The sequence below is a fragment of the Helianthus annuus genome, chromosome 17 (genome assembly GCF_002127325.2).
Source record: "Helianthus annuus cultivar XRQ/B chromosome 17, HanXRQr2.0-SUNRISE, whole genome shotgun sequence".
Classification (NCBI taxonomy): Eukaryota; Viridiplantae; Streptophyta; class Magnoliopsida; order Asterales; family Asteraceae; genus Helianthus; species Helianthus annuus.
In genome coordinates this window covers 24,215,312-24,235,116 of record NC_035449.2, presented here as the reverse complement: position 1 = coordinate 24,235,116, position 19,805 = coordinate 24,215,312, and the positions used below count along the sequence as shown (strand labels likewise).

Genomic DNA, 19,805 nt, shown 5'->3' with positions numbered 1-19,805 from the left:
TTGTTGGTTATCAAAATCTTTGTAGAATCTTCCATATTCTTATGTGTTAGATTCTTAGAAAGATATCTGAAGTATTATCATGATTCATTGATTTGATTTATGTAATACTTATATATGTTTTGATTTATTTCAAAACAGTTATTATTAATCATTTGATTTGTTTCCTAATAACACATTCTCAAATTTTTATGATAGTTAAATCGGGATTTCAATATAAAACATAAAATTTACTTAGTAAATATCACAATGCCATATACAAACCTATTTTTGTCACAAGTTTTCACAATTAAGATTATAATACCAAATGTTTTTGCCATTTATTTGGCCAATAAAACCTATGTATTCGCCGGCATTTTTATGCTGACTGTTTTCGCATATGTTTCAGATTTTCGACTATTTCAAGCATACAACGCATAGGATTGCATTCGGGCTTTAGACTTCCAAAACAAAATAACAGTTTCATGTATTCTTTGTTTGTAAAACGATGTTAATGATATTGAAACAATTTAGTACCAGTAGTTGTGAGCAATTTGTAACGTGACTCCCCAATATTTCCGCCGCGTGTTGTTATATTACGCGATTCGGGTGTTACAGTGGGCTCTCGCACATGGTTTGGCGCAGTACTCTGCCCCCACAAATCATTGGCGGGAGCGTGAAAAGTTGTATGACGGCTCCTTCGTCACTGTGGTTGCAAGTTCGTTTAGGTATAACCCGAGCGGTGACCCATACTTTACCGCCGATGATAGAGCCGAGGAAGCTAGGGATGAGCTCAGTGTGGGGGATAAAGTTCTTAAGAATTTCCATGTCCTCGGTACGCGGTTCCGCGCTAAGAACGGAGACCTCTTCATGTCGGTTCAGTTGCCAGCACACTTTGACTCGGTCTATCCGTCACCACAACCCCGGGGCGTGCAGGAGCATGCTCCTGATATTTACATTCCAAAGTCGCCACTACTGATCATCGCCCGGGGTGCCTCAATTTCCACATCATGTTATTGTAGGTCCTGGCCTAAGAACGACGATGTATTTGTTGTTACGGGGCCGATGTTGACATGCTCACAGATATGGTCGACACGCTCTCTTATATGGTGCAGTGGTTGATTGAGGAGACGCAGGAGCGACAATAACGTGTGGGGAAACCTGTCCGATCGTGCATACCCCGCCTAGAGGACGACATCAGCAAGTGTCACAGCCATAGACTAGCATGTTGTTCTTGTTTTTGTATTTAGCATTGAGTTATAGATTATCTTTTGCTATGTATATACAAACTTATGCTAAGTATATATCATATTTAGTTGTACTTATGTTCTTCGGTTACGTGATGTTTGGTTGTGTTACATAATATCTCATAATATTTTTTATAGCTTAAAATTGAAACAATGTAATATTTTGACACGTTAAAATTGAAACGATACAATGTTTAAACGGTAACATTGAAAAGATATAATATTGAAACAGTATAGTGTTCAAACCAGATGAGAGTTAAAAACACGGTATAATATTTTAAACGATATAGTATTGAAACGGTACCGTAGTTTCTCAAACAAATGAACAGTATAATATTTTAAACGATATAATGTTGAAATGGCGTAGTGTTCGAACTGGATGAGAGTGTACGATATAACATATTCGAACCGTACCAGATTTTTTCAAAATAATTAACGGTATAATATTTTTAACGATATAATATTCAAACCGGATAACAGTATAATTTTAAACAATATAATGTTCGAACTGAACACGATTTTTAACACTAAAATCACCAATCTAAATTTTGATGCCTTATGTACGCCACGTACAACCCTGTACGTGGTGTATATATCTCCTGAAATTGTGTGCTAGACACTGAATTTTATGTATTTCTATAGGTCACGTAAAAAATATAAATGCTAAAGTGTCCAAATTGACACAAATGATTTGCAAGTAGTTTCACCCTTTTAAAATTATGTATTCCACGTCAGTACTATGAGCTGTTAGCTAGGGGATGAAGGGGTACACTTAGCAGCCCTAGCTCACATTGATTCTATGCAGGTTTGCAGCCCGATATAGAGTAGAGACGAAAACGACTTGTATGGTATAGAGTTCTTTCGACTTGTAAAAAGGTAGTCCCCACCTACAGATATTTTTCTTTATAATCATATATATTGGGGTTCAGTCATCTCTCTCTCTCATTTTACCTGGTGAGAGAGAGAGAGAGAGAGGGGGTTCAGTTCCAATCTAATAATGGATACAAGTTCCAGTGATGATATGATGCGTTGGTTCCAAGAAGTGGCAAGAAATGCTAGGAATGTTCAGGCGGAAACACTGAAGACGATTCTGGAAATGAATCATGGGGCTGAGTATCTGAAGAAATGGTTGGGAGATATCGATGTTCATAACATGGATGCAGAAGCATTGCAGTCTCTTTATGAATCCATGGTGCCACTGGCTTCCCATGCAGATTTAGACCCTTATATTCAGAGGATTGCAGATGGGGAGACCTCCCCTTTACTCACCAAACAACCCATCACTACTCTCTCATTAAGGTACGGTATCCATTCGTTTGTGACAAAATTAGCTTATATACATATATAGGATGATATAAAACTGATGGTGTGCTTATTTAACCGCAAACTCATACCGGCCGGGGGAACATAATAAGAAACTTTTTGATGAATTAACGAAGGCTCTCACTATTCTAACATCTATACATATTATTTTCACGCCCTTTTTTACTCTATCTCTCTCAATATATATCTATGTATGTATAGAGAGGGATAGAGGAGAGAGAGATATGTGAATATTAACTCCCATTAATTAATGTTAATTATATTTTTTTTTCCAAACTAGTAACTTGCATCCGTCTATACCTACTTTAAAATCTACAACAATGTTTGTCAACTAAACCTTTCACGGAGGAACACCTTTACTAACGATCACATCCCTCTAAACCTTGACTAATTCTCATCCATCTAAATCTACAACAATGTCCATGAGACTAAACCCTTCACCGCTTAGGGGGAACGTCACTACTTACGGAGGAATACCTTTGCTAAGCACCTTGATGCCTCTAAACCTTTACTAACTCACATCTTTCTAAACCTACTTCTAAATCTACAACAAATTAATTAAGTCCATGAGACTAAACTCTTCACCTCTTAAGGGGGAACTTTACCACTTACGGAGAAACACCTTTACTAAACACTTTGATACCCACATGCTACAAGCCTTTTAGTTGCTATGCTTATTTCATTTTGTCATGTCTAAATTCTTTTGGGATGGGTTGCATAGCTCTGGAACAACTGAAGGAAGACAAAAGTATGTTCCTTACACTTCCCATAGCTCCAAGACGACTCTACAAATCTTCAAGCTGGCTGCAGCTTACAGATCAAGGTCTAATCTTTTCTCAAGATTTCCTTTAATTTATTTTCTGTTTATAACATTGATTACTAGATTTATATATGTCTAGGGTTGATCCTACTTCACTTTATTTCTGATATCTATATATATATATTTCATGAAGGGTTTATCCTATGAGAGAAGGAGGCAAGATTCTTGAGTTTATCTACGGCAGCAAACAATTCAAAACAAAGGGTGGGATATCAGCAGGAACAGCCACAACCCATTACTTTGCAAGCCAAGAGTTTAAACTTAAGCAGCAACAAACAAACTCATTCACTTGCAGCCCACAGGAAGTCATCTTCAGTGGGGACTACAAACAATCAACGTATTGTCACTTCCTTCTCGGTCTCTTTTACTCTCCACAAGTCGAATTCGTCACTTCCACTTTCGCCCATTGCATCGTTCAAGCACTTGGCTTTTTCGAAGAATACTGGAGAGAACTATGCAATGATCTTTTTCACGGAACTTTAAGTCCTAGAATCACCCTCCCAGGTATCCGAACATCGGTTCTGGATATAATCGAACCCAACCCGCATTTGGCGACATGGGTAAGCTCACAATGTGAGGAGTTGGAAGAATCAGATTGGTACGGTTTGATCCCTAAGCTGTGGCCCAATGCCAAATATGTGTACTCCATAATGACTGGTTCAATGCAACCCTACTTGGAGAAACTGAAGCATTACTCAGGGGACCATTTACCATTAGTGAGTGCGGAGTACGGGTCCACGGAGAGCTGGATCGGAGTGAACATGGACCCTTCTTCGGCACCAGAGAATGTGACGTTCACGGTGGTTCCAACATTTTCTTACTTTGAGTTCATACCATTGCATCGTCAAGCTTGTGATACGGTTGTTGGAGCTGTTGATGACTACCAAGAAGATGATCCAGTTCCTTTATCCAAGGTGAACATTGGTCAACAATACGAGATTGTGCTAACGACTTTCACAGGTAAATTCTTCAATATTAACCCACTCTAGCTATTAGAATTATCATGTGTATATTTTTGGTTGTCAAGAATATCATAAGTTAAACGTTATCTTGGGCCACCAGTAACCGTCTAGCGGTGTCACGGCCAGCTACGGATCAAATGTTTGAAAGCATCTTCATGCGAAGACAAAGCAAGAAATAAAGAAAAACCTCACGATATATAACAAGACAAACTATCGATCTTTTTCATAAGAGAAACTAACATAGATATTTTGGAATGAAGCCCTGTTAAAGAAACGTTGTTTTTTCACTATTAAATTAGATCAACACAAAAGTATTAAATTGTTATAGTTGAAACAAAAACTTATCTTAATTAAGTAGGACCGGATATCTTACATTTTGTGCCCTGGAGAAATTCTAAAATAAACAAGCAAGCGGTCCCTTAAGTTCTTTCCTATGAATTTGGATACACTTTAAACTGTTGTACTGATCCAGCTGGACGAATTTAACACCAAGGATATTTGTTTATGCATTCCATCTGTTATAATGAAACCAACAAAAAAGGGGTGTACTATTTATCAACCCTCACCCATTTCTTCTCTTTTCTGAGGCAGAAATCTTTATATTATCGGTCCCTCCAATTCATATATAGTAGAAAGTACATTATCATCACTAAAGTCTCTATTTAATTATATATTAAGAAATTAAAAGCAGACTTTCTGCCACAAGCAACAAAAATTTATCAGGAGTCTGTTACACATGTCACCGATAAGTAGTTAAGAGAGTTAATATTCACACATCCCTCTGCTCTATCTCTCTCTATGCATACATAGATATATATTGGGATGTGAGAATAGTCAGACCCTTAGTTATTCCAACACCATTTTCAAATGGCCGTTTGAGCTTCCACCGAACGATTTGAGGATTTTGTCGAATGGCAAGAAGGTTAGGACTTATATCATAGTCCTCTACCGTTTAATTTTCGTCGATGCGTTCATATAGTAAGTTTATGGTTGATATATATAACTAATACACAGTCTTTCAATTCCAGGTCTTTACAGATATAGATTAGGAGATGTAGTGGAAGTGGCTGGTTTTTACGAAGAAACCCCAAAACTCAAGTTTTTATGCAGGAGAAAACTAGTCTTAACAATAAATATCGATAAAAACACCGAAATTGACCTTCAACTGGCAGTCCAGAAGGGTTCTCAACCACTTCTTACGTCTGGAGCTAAGCTAGTCGATTTCACAAGCCACGCCAACATCGCAGACCCCCCCGGCCACTATGTAGTTTATTGGGAGATCAAGGGTGAAGTCAATGAACACGTTCTAGCTCGATGTTGCAAGGAAATGGATGCAGCATTTGTGGATCATGGCTATGTTGTCTCTAGGAAAACCAACTCAATTGGACCTTTAGAGCTTTGTATAGTTGAACGGGGTACCTTCAGGAAGATCATGGAACACTTTATTGGCAATGGTGCAACAATGAGCCAGTTCAAGACTCCCAGGTGCATCACAAATAAGGTTCTATTAAAGATGTTAAATCTATGTGCTATCAAAAGGTTTCATAGTACAGCTTACAAGTGATCCACTTGTGCCCATGAAGACTATTTAATCGATCGAGAGTGGTATACAAAGTCACATCAGGGAAATAATATTTAAGTAATTTGGTTGCAATAATTTAACCAAAAAAAGTTGTGCATGCTTGTAAGAGTTGCATCAAATAAATTATGGCCGCTTTTATTTTGAGACAAGTAGTGTACAATGCCGCGGTTACGAAGATGTTCCACAACTTTCTTAATTATAACTAACACGAGTATCATTATACTGAATCATGATTCTTTAGTATATTACATTATACTACTATTAGAGTTAACTTTTGTTGTTTTGCTACATGTGGTTTTACCGTTTTGACGGTTTTGCCACAATTTTTTTAAAAGTGTCATTTTTCCTTCAATGGTTTATTATGTTTTTTTCAATCAGCTCCCCGACACTAACTCCATATAAAATGTTTGTTAACAGGAAGGGTATGTTGGTAACTTCAAGTAATAAACTACGGGTATTATGGTAAAATTACAAATAAAGATTATATTATATAACAAAACCCATAACTATCTACACTATCTCTTCTCTTTCTATACTCTCTATCTACACTCTCTCTCTTCTCCATCACCAACAACCACCACCACCACCAACGGCGGAGGATAGTGTAAAGTCGGGGGTGCACCCGCCCTCAGAATGTTTCGATTAGAAGTGTAAAATTTTCAATTTTTCGTCCGAAAATTTTAAAATTATATAGGTTTGTCCCCCTAATTATTTTGTCTAAATATTTATACAATATATAAATTAGGTCCCATGACTTTCCGCCCCCTCGAAACTTTTGGTCAAACTCCGCCACAGACCACCACCTACCGTCACCACCCCCACCACCTTGCGCTATCTCCGGCGGCCTCATCTAACCCCTTAAATCTCTCCATTCTCTTCTCTTTCTATACACCCTATCTTCTCCATCGTCAACAACCACCATCACCACCACCGTCAAACCCACCTCTAGTGAAACTAGCTGGCAAATAAAAAAACCATCCCCAAATTGGAACCCAACCTCAAATCAGAACCCATAAAAAGTGAAACCCACCTTTCGTTTGCAGATTTGGACAAGAAAACAATGAAACCAATCCAAGAACAATATTGTTTTTTTAAACAGATCTAAACAAGAAACACAATGAAGTTGTCTACTCATGTCATCCGCAAGTCACCAGATGTATTAATCTTCGCTCCCTATCTTTCTCTCTCTCACTCTCTCTTTCTCTCTCTCTATCATCGAATTGATTCGGATCTGGAGATGAGAGTAATGAGTTGATCAGGGCTTCAATTTCGGGGTAGGGCTGTCCAAACTGCTCGACGATCGAGGATCGCTCGACGATCGCTCGAAAAATGCTTGTTCGATTCCTGCTCAGTTTGCAAATGAGTCGCTCGGATCGGTTCGATTCAAATTCAATCCAAGAACGAGCATAGGTCCGCTCGCTCATCGATCGCTCGGTTTCGCTCGAATTATTTTTGTTAATAATATATATATATATATATATATATATATATATATATATATATATATATATATATATATATATTATAGATTTTAAGATTAAAAGCCCAAAAAATATACTAGCCCAAAAAAAATTAAAAGCCCAAAATATATACTAGCCCAACTTAATAGTTAATATCAAAATCTAACTCTAAATCCCTAATTCCTAAAACAATACTCATAAACTGATTGTTCGAACTTCGAAGATCTGCATATCGCCGCTGCCACTTGCCTTGCCACACACCAAAATCTAACACCAGAAGTTTATGGCTTTTGAACTAAATGACAATTTGTATTTCGCACTTTATTTTGTGCTTCTTGATATTGTTAAGAACATTTTTAGAATCATGATTTTAGTTATGTATTGCTTTTGTTAGTAAAGTGTTGGACATGTTTTAATTAAGTTAGGATTTGTTTTTGTTGAACACAGCCTTATAATTCAATCGAGCGAAAACGATCTGCTCAATTTTAGTTAGGATTTGATAAAAACCGAGCGAAACCGAGCAAAAATGATCCGATCGATTCAAATTCAATCCGAGCATGAGCATCACTTTTGTGCTCGGTTTTGCAAATTCGATTCGATCGGATTGGATCAGTTGTAATTCAATCCGAGCATGAGCAGACCCTCGATCGGATCGGATCGGTTCATGAACATCCCTATTTCGGGGTGTGAGATAAGAGAGATTATTTAGGTTATTTATATGAAAAAGAAAAATACTATAAAAATATGATATATATATATATATATAGGGTAAAATTCATACGAAAACCACCTTTATTGCGAGAACCAATGTGAACACAACCTAAAATAGCTAAAAAAAAATCTAAAAAAAACCTAACCCCCACCCCCCCCCCAAAAAAAAAAAAAAAAAAAAAAAAAACCTAACCCCCCCACCCCCCTCCCAAAAACCTAAACCCCCCAAGCTAAAATGCTAAAAACTAAACCCTCAAAAAACCTAAAAAAATCAAAAAAACACACAAAAAAAGTTTTTTTTTAATATTTTTTAAGTTAAAATCGTTACTTTTAGTAGGCAAAAAAAAATTAAATAAAAAAAAATTGCTACTAAAAGTAGCGGTTTTTTAATAAAAATTATTAAAAAAAACATTTTGTGTGTTTTTTAGCTATTTTTAGGTATTTTTGGTTGTTTTCATATTGGTTCTCGCGGTTCTCGCAATAAAGGGTGGTTTCTAACGAATCCTTGTCCTATATATATATATATATATATATATATATATATATATATATATATATATATATATATATATAGGGTAAGCTTATTGTAAAAAAGGTTAAAAGTATGAGTAAGGTGAGAAATATTGTGAAGATAACATGTGTCCTGAATCTAAATTAATTTAAAAGGGTAAACAAGTAATTTTATCATTAATTCAATTAATTAAAAATTTCCCATAACCGCCACCTTAATTATAGGAACTTGATTTTTTTAAAAGATCTCTATAAACACCATTCAGCAAGTATATAACACCATTTAGCAAGTATATAACACCATTCAGTAAGTATATAACACCATTCAGCAAGTATATAACACCATTCAGCAAGTATATAACACCATGCAGTAAGCATATAACACCATTCAGTAAGTATATAACACCATTCATGGACTAAACAAATGATCGAAACATATTTTTTTCTCAAGTATAGCAATATGGTACTCATATTAAAGATAAAAAACGCTCGTTATTATGGTGTAATTTTTTTTAAGTTATGCATAAAAAGTTATTGACGTTTAAAAAAGACGGGAGGAAGTTACATGTGCATTAATTTTAGTTTCTTAATTTAAAAATGTTAAATTTACCTATATACCCTTAATCTAGAAAATTAATATGTTTAATAGTAAACATTATTTACATGTATATATATATATATATATATATATAGGATTAGGTTCAAACGTGAACAAAATCCCAAGAGTGAACTGCGTGAACTGATCTGGACCCTTGATTTTTATCATCTTGAGATTAAAGTGAGTGGCATGATGGTAATTATTTGGCTGATTTTTTCCATTTAATTAAATACAAAAAGGGTATATGTGTAATTTCAATCTTATATTGATTGCATAAATCTCTCACAAATCAAGTAATCAATTATCCTCTTAAATTGATTGCATAAATCTCTCAAAAATCAAATAAAGGATTAGAAAAGATGTAACTTAATTCAATTATTAAAATAATTATTTGTTTAAATGCGATGTACATATGTGTATTCTGATTTTTCCCTCTTTTTAATTCGATGTACACATGAATATATCGTCTGTTTTTGTGATATCACGGATTTTTTTTTTTTTTTGTATTGAATGTTGATGTACACCTGTGAATTACTGTACACATTTGTACGATGCTGAGTACACATGTGTACTGTTCTATTTATATCCAAGTACACATTTGTATACCGTTGAAATATGAAGGTTACGTGGATCTTAAAAATCAAAATTTGAATTGTGGTGATGAAATCCGAAATAAAAATTAAAATTGAAATCTGGTGATTTGTTGTTTGTTTTGATAATTATCTTATTACTAAATAAATATAATGAATTTAAATTAGGAAAGATGTAACTTAATTCAATTATTAAAATAATGATTTAAATCTAATTTTTTATATAATTACAATCATACCCTTAACAACTAAAAAGGAAATCAAGGGTCCATATCTGTTCACGCAGTTCACTCTTGGGAGGTTGTTCACGCTGGAACCCTGCCCTATATATATATATATATATATATATATATATATATATATATATATATATATATATATATATATATATATATATATATATATATATATATATATATAGGGGAAGGTTCTATACAGAACACTAAATATTGCGAGAACACACAGAACAAAACGACTCACCGATTTCTTCAATCCTAAAAGCCTAAAAAGTAAATGAAAATGTTACAAATGTAAAATTTATTGTTTCTCATACTAGAATTCAAAACAAAATATGAAAATTTTTCTATTTTTATATAACCTACACATATGTAGGTTTTGTGTAGGTTAAATTAGCTACATGTATGTAAGTTATGTGTAGGTAAAAATATATGGTTTTTTATGTATATATCATACACATATGAATGTAAGAAACATAAAATTCAAAAAACATGAACCTTAAATCACAAAATTTAGTGATTTATAGTTGTTCTTTTTGTTCTCGCAATAAATAGTGTTCTGTAATGATCCTCATCCTATATATATATATATATATATATATATATATATATATATATATATATATATATAGGTGCAATATTTGGAGAAAACGTCTAAATGTGTGAAAACGTTGAGAACGATTTTGGTGTTGACATGTGGTAAACTGGTGATAACATACACTAAGGATAATATTGTAAAAAACGTCATGCACATGCCAGTCACATGCCAAAGATCATGCACATGCAAGTCACATGCATATACCACTGTCTTTTTTAAACTCCCATAACTTTTTTATACTTGATTATTTAAAAAAAAACTACACCATAAAATCAATTGTTTTATTATATTTCCAACGAGTATACCATTGCTATACTTTTGAAATTACAAAAAAATGGCATGAAGTGGGTGTTCGTGAAAGTGGTGTTTTTATGGAGTTTTCAAAAAAAAAAAAAAACTCCGTAGAAAATTCCAAATAAAAATGCCATAAAAATATTCAGTTCAGGAAAACGCCATGAAATACCCGTTTGGAAACGCCACAAATTACCTAGTTTAGAAAAACACCATGAAAAAGTAAGTTGAAAACGCCATAAACACACCAAATTCATAAGAAAACGCCGTAAAAACACCAAGTTAAGAAAAAACACCATGCAAAACTAAGTTGAAAACGCTATAAATATACAAAGTTGAAAACGCCATAAAAAGAACCACTTTATTGTTTTTCGAAAAATATATTGAAAGATAAGAAAACGCTGAATTTTATGGTGTAATATTTAAAAAAAAATAATAATTACTTCTAAACAGGTTATGGACGTTTAAATATTATGGGGAAAATGACATGTGATTAGCATATACATCCTTGTTAGGATCTTCCCATTTTACCCTGCTTGGTAGTTCTAAGGGTCCTATTATTTACAAAAATGTCACCGCATCAATCTAAGACACAAATCACAAAGATCTTGTGGCTGAAAATCGTTCTCTCTGTTTTCACAGTTTTAGACATTTTCTCCACAACCCAATTCTATATACACACATACACACACACACACACACACACATATATATATATATATATATATATATATATATATATATATATATACTACTTTAATAAGGATATAGGAAGGACAGAATGGTAATTGAACAATGTGTTGAAAACACCCTCAATGCACAATGTACAACACTTGAAGCACCAAGAAACACAACATAATTTACCCTTCAACTGATTCATCTTCAGCCATCCATTTCTTTCACCTTTTCACACGGATTGTGATCTGAACGGTTGATATTCAGCTCACACGGATCAAGGGTTACTTTCATTTGATTTACTCTCACAAAACTTCATCAACCCTTTTTCTCTCTCTCTCTCTCTATCTGGCGACTCATGAACCTGTAAGGATTTCACCAGATCTAGATCTAGGGTTTTACTTTCATTCGAATTCAAATCCATGACCCCAACCTGTGACGGTGTGGTGTGCAGTGTTAAAATCCGCTGATTAGGGTTCCGGCAGTGGGATTCTCGAGCAGATTGGTGGCAGACGAGCATCTGGCTGTAGATGGTGGTTGAGGTAGGTTCCGACAACCCTGTTGAGGTTTTGGTTCAGATGCGCAACTCATGCTTGATTTCAGGAAAACTAGGGTTTCGTAAGTTGAGATTCCGGCGATCTAGGGCTTAAACAAGCTTTCTCCAGCAATGTCCAGCAACGAGGTGAAAACCAACACCCGAAAAATGTTTTTTTTTTCGATTTCATGTATTCCTGAGTTCACCAGATTTCGATTTTTCAGGATCCGTCTACGATTTTGATGTTCCTAATCGTTTATCTATTACACAATTGCACATGTATTAGTTGTGATTTCCCCTTTTCAAGATCCCCAAGAACATGGTGTTCGAGAGGGAGAGGCCGCGGATGGAGTTTACTTCATATGGGAAGGCGAGGTAACTTTTCTCTTGTGCAACATGTGACTTTTAATTCTTGAGTTTAGATGCATATTTGAGTTTGGTTTATTCTAGATAAGTAATATATCTAAACAATTTATAAACAAATCTAAACAAAATCTAAAGCATCTATTCATCAAGAGTATTTGTTTTCCAACAATTTTCGTTAAACAAAACCTGTTAGCTTTTAGTATAATTTGATACTAGATTTTATTCTGCTCTAAAAATCCTCTAACTAAGATTTTATTATACATGAACAAATGTGAAAGATTGTTAGCTTTTGCATTTTTGGTGAAAATTGTTCAATTTGTGATCTTATAATACATTTTTATAAACAACTATTTTGTTAAATATTGTATTCAAAAAAGTTTCTGAATCCAAATCATGATGGGTGTCCAACTTGCAGATGAGGATGAAGAATGGATTATCAATTTCAATGAATGAGAAGCTTGTGGAAAATGAAGAGTTTTCTTCAGTTTGGTTTGGAATTGGTTAGTTAAAATGAGTCAAACAGGACCTTGATTGCTGATGTAGGTCAAAAAAGCTACATTGCTGAATAAACCAAATTATCAAACGAAAATTAAAATACTAATCGGTTAAATTGTTTTCACAGATGAAGAAATTTCAACTGGTGCATGAAAAGTTGAAAACAAAGATGACATCTCAGTTATGGAGGTATCTAACTTGATTAATTAATCCTTAAAGTAATTACTTTACTTTGCTCGATGCCCATTCATTGAACTTTTGGCGAGTTGGGTCACTGGTTTAAACTTATCATTTAAGTAAAAGAGTGGTCCACTTGACCACGGAGTTAGGGCACTTACTATAATAGAGGTTTGTGATTATTAAAAAGTGCCGCTAAAGTGTTATAGAGATTATAGAATAGTAGAGTTCTCATATGTAATGTTTTGAGTGTTGAGTGGTGTACATGTGGTATACATGGGGGTCTATAATGACAATATGTCTATTTTTATGCCGTGGGGTATGGTGGGGCGGGGGTTGGGGCTTGGGTTGGGGCATTGGTTGACATGTGGAATGGGGTGGCAGATATGGGAAACCCACTAGAACACACGGTATGGTGGGCGGGGGTTTGTGGGCTTGGGTTGGAGGGCATGAGTTTGGTTTGACCATTGAGAGTCTGCCATGTCACTTACTAGCCAGCCCCACGCCCAGCTTCAAACCCACGCCAATGGGGGCCACGGCCAAAACCCACGCCCAACCCAAGCCCCCGGGGTGGTGACTTGGGCATTTTACCCCAACCCACGCCCAAACCCTCGCCCCATACCCCACGACCTTAAGTACTTCTATTATGGATTTCAGGAAGTATCTATCATCCCTTTGCTATATTTTTTCCTAATCAACCTCACTGTTGAATTTTTATAGAGAGCCGTACCTGGGGCCACTGGATCTTCTACAACTATTGAATTTTCATAGGAACTACCAAAAGGTGGATTCGAGAAACACATTTGAATCTTGGCAGTCACCCGGCTCCTCTCATTGCTGGTGCTTTAGGCAGGTAACTTTCTTTCTTGATTGTCGTTTTACTTGCATACGCCAAGTTATGATTGCATTTGTTAAAAAAAATCCATTAACCTTCATTTTTAAAATATTTTAACAAATGAAACCATCGTCTGTTTGTTAATCTCCACAAGCTATGATTTTTTTTATATCTAACAAGATGGCAATTTGGTCATATTTGTTTGAGCTTTTTGCAGATCTAATTTGTTTTTATGATTAGATTGTTGATAACAGGATGGTAATATGGTCATATTGACGTCCCGTGTTTTCGCACGATTATTTTCTCGCATAAATGAGGTGTCTTGATGTCATATTTCTTGTATTATCAGATGTGAATTTGTAACATAAGTGTGTCTCTGAATTAGTTGTGGTCTGTTTATAACTTTTAGGAACAAAATACACATGCTGATAAACAACTAACATATCAGTGCCGATGTTCGTTTCTCGATTAATATCACTATATTTGTCTACACATTCTCCACTATCATTTTCTCTTAATTACATGTATAAAAATTGCAGGATGTTCATTTGTATGCTTCCTTTTCTGACATGCTAGCAGCCGAGGGTCTCGCTAAAGTTCTCCCAGGTGATACCATCGAAGAAGGTAACACACTCTTATTGGCATTAAGTTATTTCGAGTAAAATGTCATTTTCATCCCTGAGGTTTGGTGGGTTTTGCGACTTTCGTCCAAAGGATTTTTTCCGCATCCGGATCCAAAAGTTTGAAATCTTGCCATTTTCATCTGGCTCATTAACTCCATCCATTTTTCTCTGTTAAGTCAGAGGTATTTCCGTATTTTTTCTGGCTTAAAGGACAATTTGGTCTTTTTCATTTTATGTTAAAAGACCGAATACCCCTGAAAAAGACCGAATTACCCATTAAGTTAACAAAAAAGATGGAAATACCTCTGACTTAACGGAGAAACATGGATGGAGTTAATGAGTTGGATGAAAATGGCAAGATTTCAAACCTTTTGGATCCAGATGCAGAAAAATAAACCTTTAGACGAAAGTCGCAAAACTGGCCAAACCTCAGGGACGAAAATGACATTTTGCTCTTTTTTAAAATAGAGTGTTAACGTATATGGTTTTATAATTTATATTGTTTAATTTTGGGTGTCTGCAGTTAGCCATGTTTTCAAGACTTAAGAATGAGTATTTTTCTCAACTGTGTGGTTACTGCTTGGAGAAAAACAAACGAATCTTGGTATTTCAATATGCAACCATGGGTTGTTTGCATGAGATATTACACGGTAAACACATCATAAACATCCTTTTCTGATGTTTGTACATGATATATGACGGTAATAAACATATATTTATGTTAATTAGGGAGAAATGGCGGTGTAGTTCTCAACTGGGCTTAGAGTTAAAATTGCCTATGGTGCAGCGAGAGGTCTTCAATATTTACATGAAAAGGCTCAACCACCTATTGTGATGTAAGGTCAAGCAATGTTCTTGTGTTTCATGATTTTTAAACAAAAATAGTTGATTTCAGCTTGAGCAATTTATCTTCTGACAATGCAGCTCGGCTGCATTCAACAAGGGTGTTGGGAACTTTTGGTTACCATGCTCCTGAGTAAGTCTTATTGTCAGATAACACTAATTTTCTGGTTCATAATGTTGGTATTTACTGATTAGTTTCATGAAAAGATTCATATGTTTTTACTCAGATATGTTATGACTGGACAGATAACTCAAAAGAGTGATGTCTACAGTTTTGGGGTTATTCTTTTAGAACTTTTGACAAGAAGGAAACCTATGGATCACACATTGCTAAAAGGACAACAGTCTCTCATTACATGGGTGTGCCTCACATCCACATTTTACATTTTGAGTATCAAATTAATTTCTTTTTAGCTAAAACATGCAAAAGTCTCTAAGAGGGTCGGGTAATACAACACCAGTTTTAAGACTATGGGGTACGGGGCGTGGGTTGGGGCATGGGTTGGAGAGAAACACCCAAGTCACCACCCCGAGTGGGCTTGGGTTTGGGCGTGGCCCCTTGGGCAGGAGTTTAAGGCCGCACGTGGGGCGGGGCTACCACATGACATGGCGGAACCTCATTGGCCAAGAGCACTAGCCCTTTGAAATTGGTTTTTTTTCCATGCCACCCAACCCACGCCCCACCATACCCCTTTAAATTGGCTTTTGGTCTTGGGTGTCCCATAGTCCACGTGTCGCACCATGCCCCAACCCACGCCCCACCATACCCCACAGTCTAAATAGAGAACTATCCGTACATAGTGCTTTAAATGTGATACATAACACGGTTATGTAACTGCATGACCACCTCTCTTTCGATCATTTTTTGACATACATTTCATGCGATCATTTTTTGATTCATTTAATCACATAAGCGGGTTTGGTTATCAGGTCATAACGGGCCGGTCAAATAAATACCCTCAGTTTTCTAACATAACAACCAAACAATCATGCATATTTACATGAGATAACGAGATACCTATTCCTAATAACTACACCCATTGAATAGCAAAAGACGCATTACAACAAGTTTGTGAACATGGAGGTTATTTTGATATCCAGAGACTACAACAGTTAATTTGATACTGGCCCCACATCCACCTGAAACCGTAACACATAAATGTATTTATTTGTATTCGTATTTATACACATTGTCTCTGCTTAGGGACAACTTAATTTCCTGCACCATTTTCTTCTCTGGGTTTTGGCCGGTTTAGGACATATTTAGGAGCTGTCAACATAAAAGAGTAATACCGAGACGAATTTAGCTTCCACCATCTGAGATAGTTGGATACCGAGACGAATTTAGCTTCCACCATAGTTATTAAAGGCGCCAGGCGCACTCATGCACACCCTTAGAATTACTAACAGATGTTGTGTTATCCGTTGCATCGTGAATTTGGTTTTGGTTATGGCTCAAAACCAAACCGCCCCGTACATAGCCCTAAACTAACCAACCTAAGTGATATGTTTCCCGCCGCATCGCGCGAGTAAACGGCTAGTATATATATATATATATATATATATATATATATATATATATATATAGAAACGGGATCGGGAGAAAACGCTCAAAAGTGTGAGAACGGTGAGAACGCTTCCTGGCGCAACACGTGTCACGATGCTTAGAAAAGGGCAGAGGGGCTTTTTTGTCCTTTCATCTTCTACTTTTCCAGTTCCGCTTTTCCCAATGTTGTTTTAATTTTTGGTTTTTAAGATTTTTGGCATTAACCAAATTCAATAATTAATGGCGTTTTAATGGTTTCATTGTATCAACATTTTGGCGTTTATGGCGTTTATTCACATCGTATGCCATTGGAACCCAGGGTGCAGGAAATCTATTTGAATGGCGTTTTTCAAGGGGTTTTAAACCAGATGGCCTATTGTTCTATTATTTCTTATAAACATTTTGGTGTTTGTGGCGAGACCGTGATGGGGACACTTTCGTAATAGCTCCTTGAACCTTTCCCAAGTTTCATATAAGGATTCCCCTTCCTCTTGCGAGTATGTATTAATTTCAGTCATTAATTTAGCCGTTTTAGCGGGAGGGAAATACTTATATAGAAATTTTTGGGCTAGTTCATCCCAGGTGTTTACCGAACCAACTGGGAGGGCGTTAAGCCAAGCTTTTGCTCGGTCTTTTAGTGAAAATGGAAACATTCGAAGGCGGATGGCGTCATTTGATGCTCCATTGATCCGAAAGGTATCACATATTTCTAAGAAATTAGTAATATGTAGATGGGGATCCTCGTCCGCATGCTCATGAAAGGTTGCAGAGTTTTGAAGCATCTGTATCAAATGTGGCCGAAGTTCGAAGTTGTTGGCTTCGACATTCGGTGCATTGATAGCGGCGCCAAGATTACCTACGGTGGGTCGTAGGTAATCCATGAGGGTACGTTGGTCCGCTATTGGAAGTGGGTCCCCCGAAACCTTCTCTTGGTTTTTAGCTTTTAGTCTTTTTTCTGAGAAAGCGTTCGGGTTCTTCTAGAGGTTCTTTTATGTCTTAATTAGAACTGGAGCTCATACACTATGTAGAGGTGGCGTCTGGTTCCAAGTCCTTCAACAAAAACAAAAAAGAATGTTGGTCAGAAAGTTCACCACGGCCCCGTGCTCAGTGAACACGGCCCGTGGTCGGAGTTACAGTGATTGTTTTCCGGATCTCTATTACTGGAAAGTTGGACACGGCCCCGTGTTGAACCGACACGGCCCCGTGGTCAGCCTTCTGTAACTCGAAAAATTAAAAACTGCCAGTAACACTGCTGGGCACGGCCCGTGTCCGACCAGGCACGGCCCGTGCTGAGCTCTGCAGAAGCTGAAAAATTTAAGAAAATCCAAAAAAAAATAAAAAGAAAATAAAAAAATGATTAGGCCGTTGATTCCTAACTTTCTTAAAATCCTTGTGTCCCCGGCAACGGCGCCAAAAAAACTTGATGCGTGTTAGTGTATATATGTTTTAGGTATGTATTTTAAGCCCTTTTACACTTTTTAGCCAAGTTTTAAATTTATAAAACACGATATTTACTAACACTAAACACACATATGGGCAAGTGCACCCATCGTGGATGTAGTATAGTGTTGGTAAGATACCGAGGTCGTCAAAGGACACAAGAGCTTTTAGTACCGGTTTATCCTCAACGTCTAATCAAATCAAAATGTTAGAAAAAGATTTTTAAACTAAGAAAATAAAACTAACTAAAATGCTGAAAATAAAATTAAAATAAAAACAGATAGACAAGATGAATCACTTGGATCCGACTCGTGTGTTAGTGTAATCTTTGAATATTTTCGCACTTTTGCACTTATTTAAGAGATTATCTTAGTTATTGTAGTAAGCCCCTCTTTTGAAGGTGATGTTACCCTCCACCCAGTAGTTTGAGTCAACAAGGATACAATACTAAAGGGTCGAATTATTGAAAGATAATTAATTAAGTTATTGATGCATAATGTGGTAGGCCCCTCTTTTGAAGGCGACGTTACCCTCAGCTAAGTAGTCTGAGTCAGCAGGGATACAGTCCTAAGTAGCTGGGTTACAGTTTTAATAGTAGTATAACTTATGAGGGGATCAAAGAGTTTGGACCCCCGCCATCCAATACCTTTGGGTATTGAAGGAGGTCCTACTAAATTTGACCCGGGTCCTTTGCAGGATCTATACACTGAACAATGGTAAGATTCTTACCAAACCGTTCCCTTAACCCTCGACCAGGTAGCCAACATACCTCCATATAGACCGTGGAGATATGAATGGTGAAAATCTTTTATTTTATATAGACAGTAAAATAATGCCAAGACACCACGGACAAACGATAAGAAAGAATCACCTTCAACATAAGAAACTAGTAATTAAAGTCATTAATACAAAACCAATTAAAAAGTGCAAAAGATTAAAAATAAAAAGTATTACACAAAAGACAATCTTCACCAAGTGATGTAAGAGACTTAGGCAAATATGGCCTTTGATTGTCAAGAACTCTTACGATCAATCTTGGATCCCGAGACGACTCACACACTCTATGATGGACAATGGATGATGGTGGTGGATGATGGTGTTATGGTGGTGGTGGGTGGTGGGTGAAGTGTGAGAGAGGTGGTGTGCCAAGGGATGAGTTGAAATGGCTCCAAACACTCCTATTTATAGGCTGAACAAAAGCTCGGGCACGGCCCCGTGTCCATCCTCGTCTCTCTCTTCATTAATTGTAATTCGCAATTACAATAAATGCGCCTGCAGGAAGTTGTCCACGCCCCCGTGTCCGCTGGGCACGGCCCCGCGGTGGGCAGTAGAAGCTTCTAAAGGTTTGTCTTTTCTGCTGCTACTT

The 19,805-nt window shown here is 36.3% G+C and overlaps 1 protein-coding gene, 1 long non-coding RNA gene, 1 other non-coding gene and 1 pseudogene across 3 annotated transcripts; all 4 read left to right on the top strand.

Moving 5' to 3' along the window:
* Positions 1 to 2,170: 2,170 nt before the first annotated feature.
* On the top strand, positions 2,171 to 6,137 carry LOC110921167 (indole-3-acetic acid-amido synthetase GH3.10). Its single transcript, XM_022165447.2, has 4 exons — positions 2,171 to 2,522; positions 3,268 to 3,369; positions 3,500 to 4,326; positions 5,357 to 6,137. Exons 1-4 carry the CDS (start codon positions 2,221 to 2,223, stop codon positions 5,890 to 5,892), a joined length of 1,767 nt encoding a protein of 588 aa, XP_022021139.1. The 5' UTR covers positions 2,171 to 2,220; the 3' UTR covers positions 5,893 to 6,137.
* A 5,750-nt stretch (positions 6,138 to 11,887) lies between these two features.
* On the top strand, positions 11,888 to 12,682 carry LOC118489145. Its single transcript, XR_004886402.1, has 3 exons — positions 11,888 to 12,121; positions 12,183 to 12,261; positions 12,339 to 12,682. It is a non-coding gene; the product is annotated as an uncharacterized LOC118489145 (long non-coding RNA).
* Positions 12,683 to 14,578: 1,896 nt separating this feature from the next.
* LOC118488808 lies at positions 14,579 to 16,194 on the top strand (annotated as a pseudogene).
* Positions 16,195 to 17,416: 1,222 nt separating this feature from the next.
* Positions 17,417 to 17,523, top strand: LOC118489560. The gene has a single exon (XR_004887581.1). It is a non-coding gene; the product is annotated as a small nucleolar RNA R71 (small nucleolar RNA).
* The last annotated feature ends 2,282 nt before the right edge of the window (positions 17,524 to 19,805 follow it).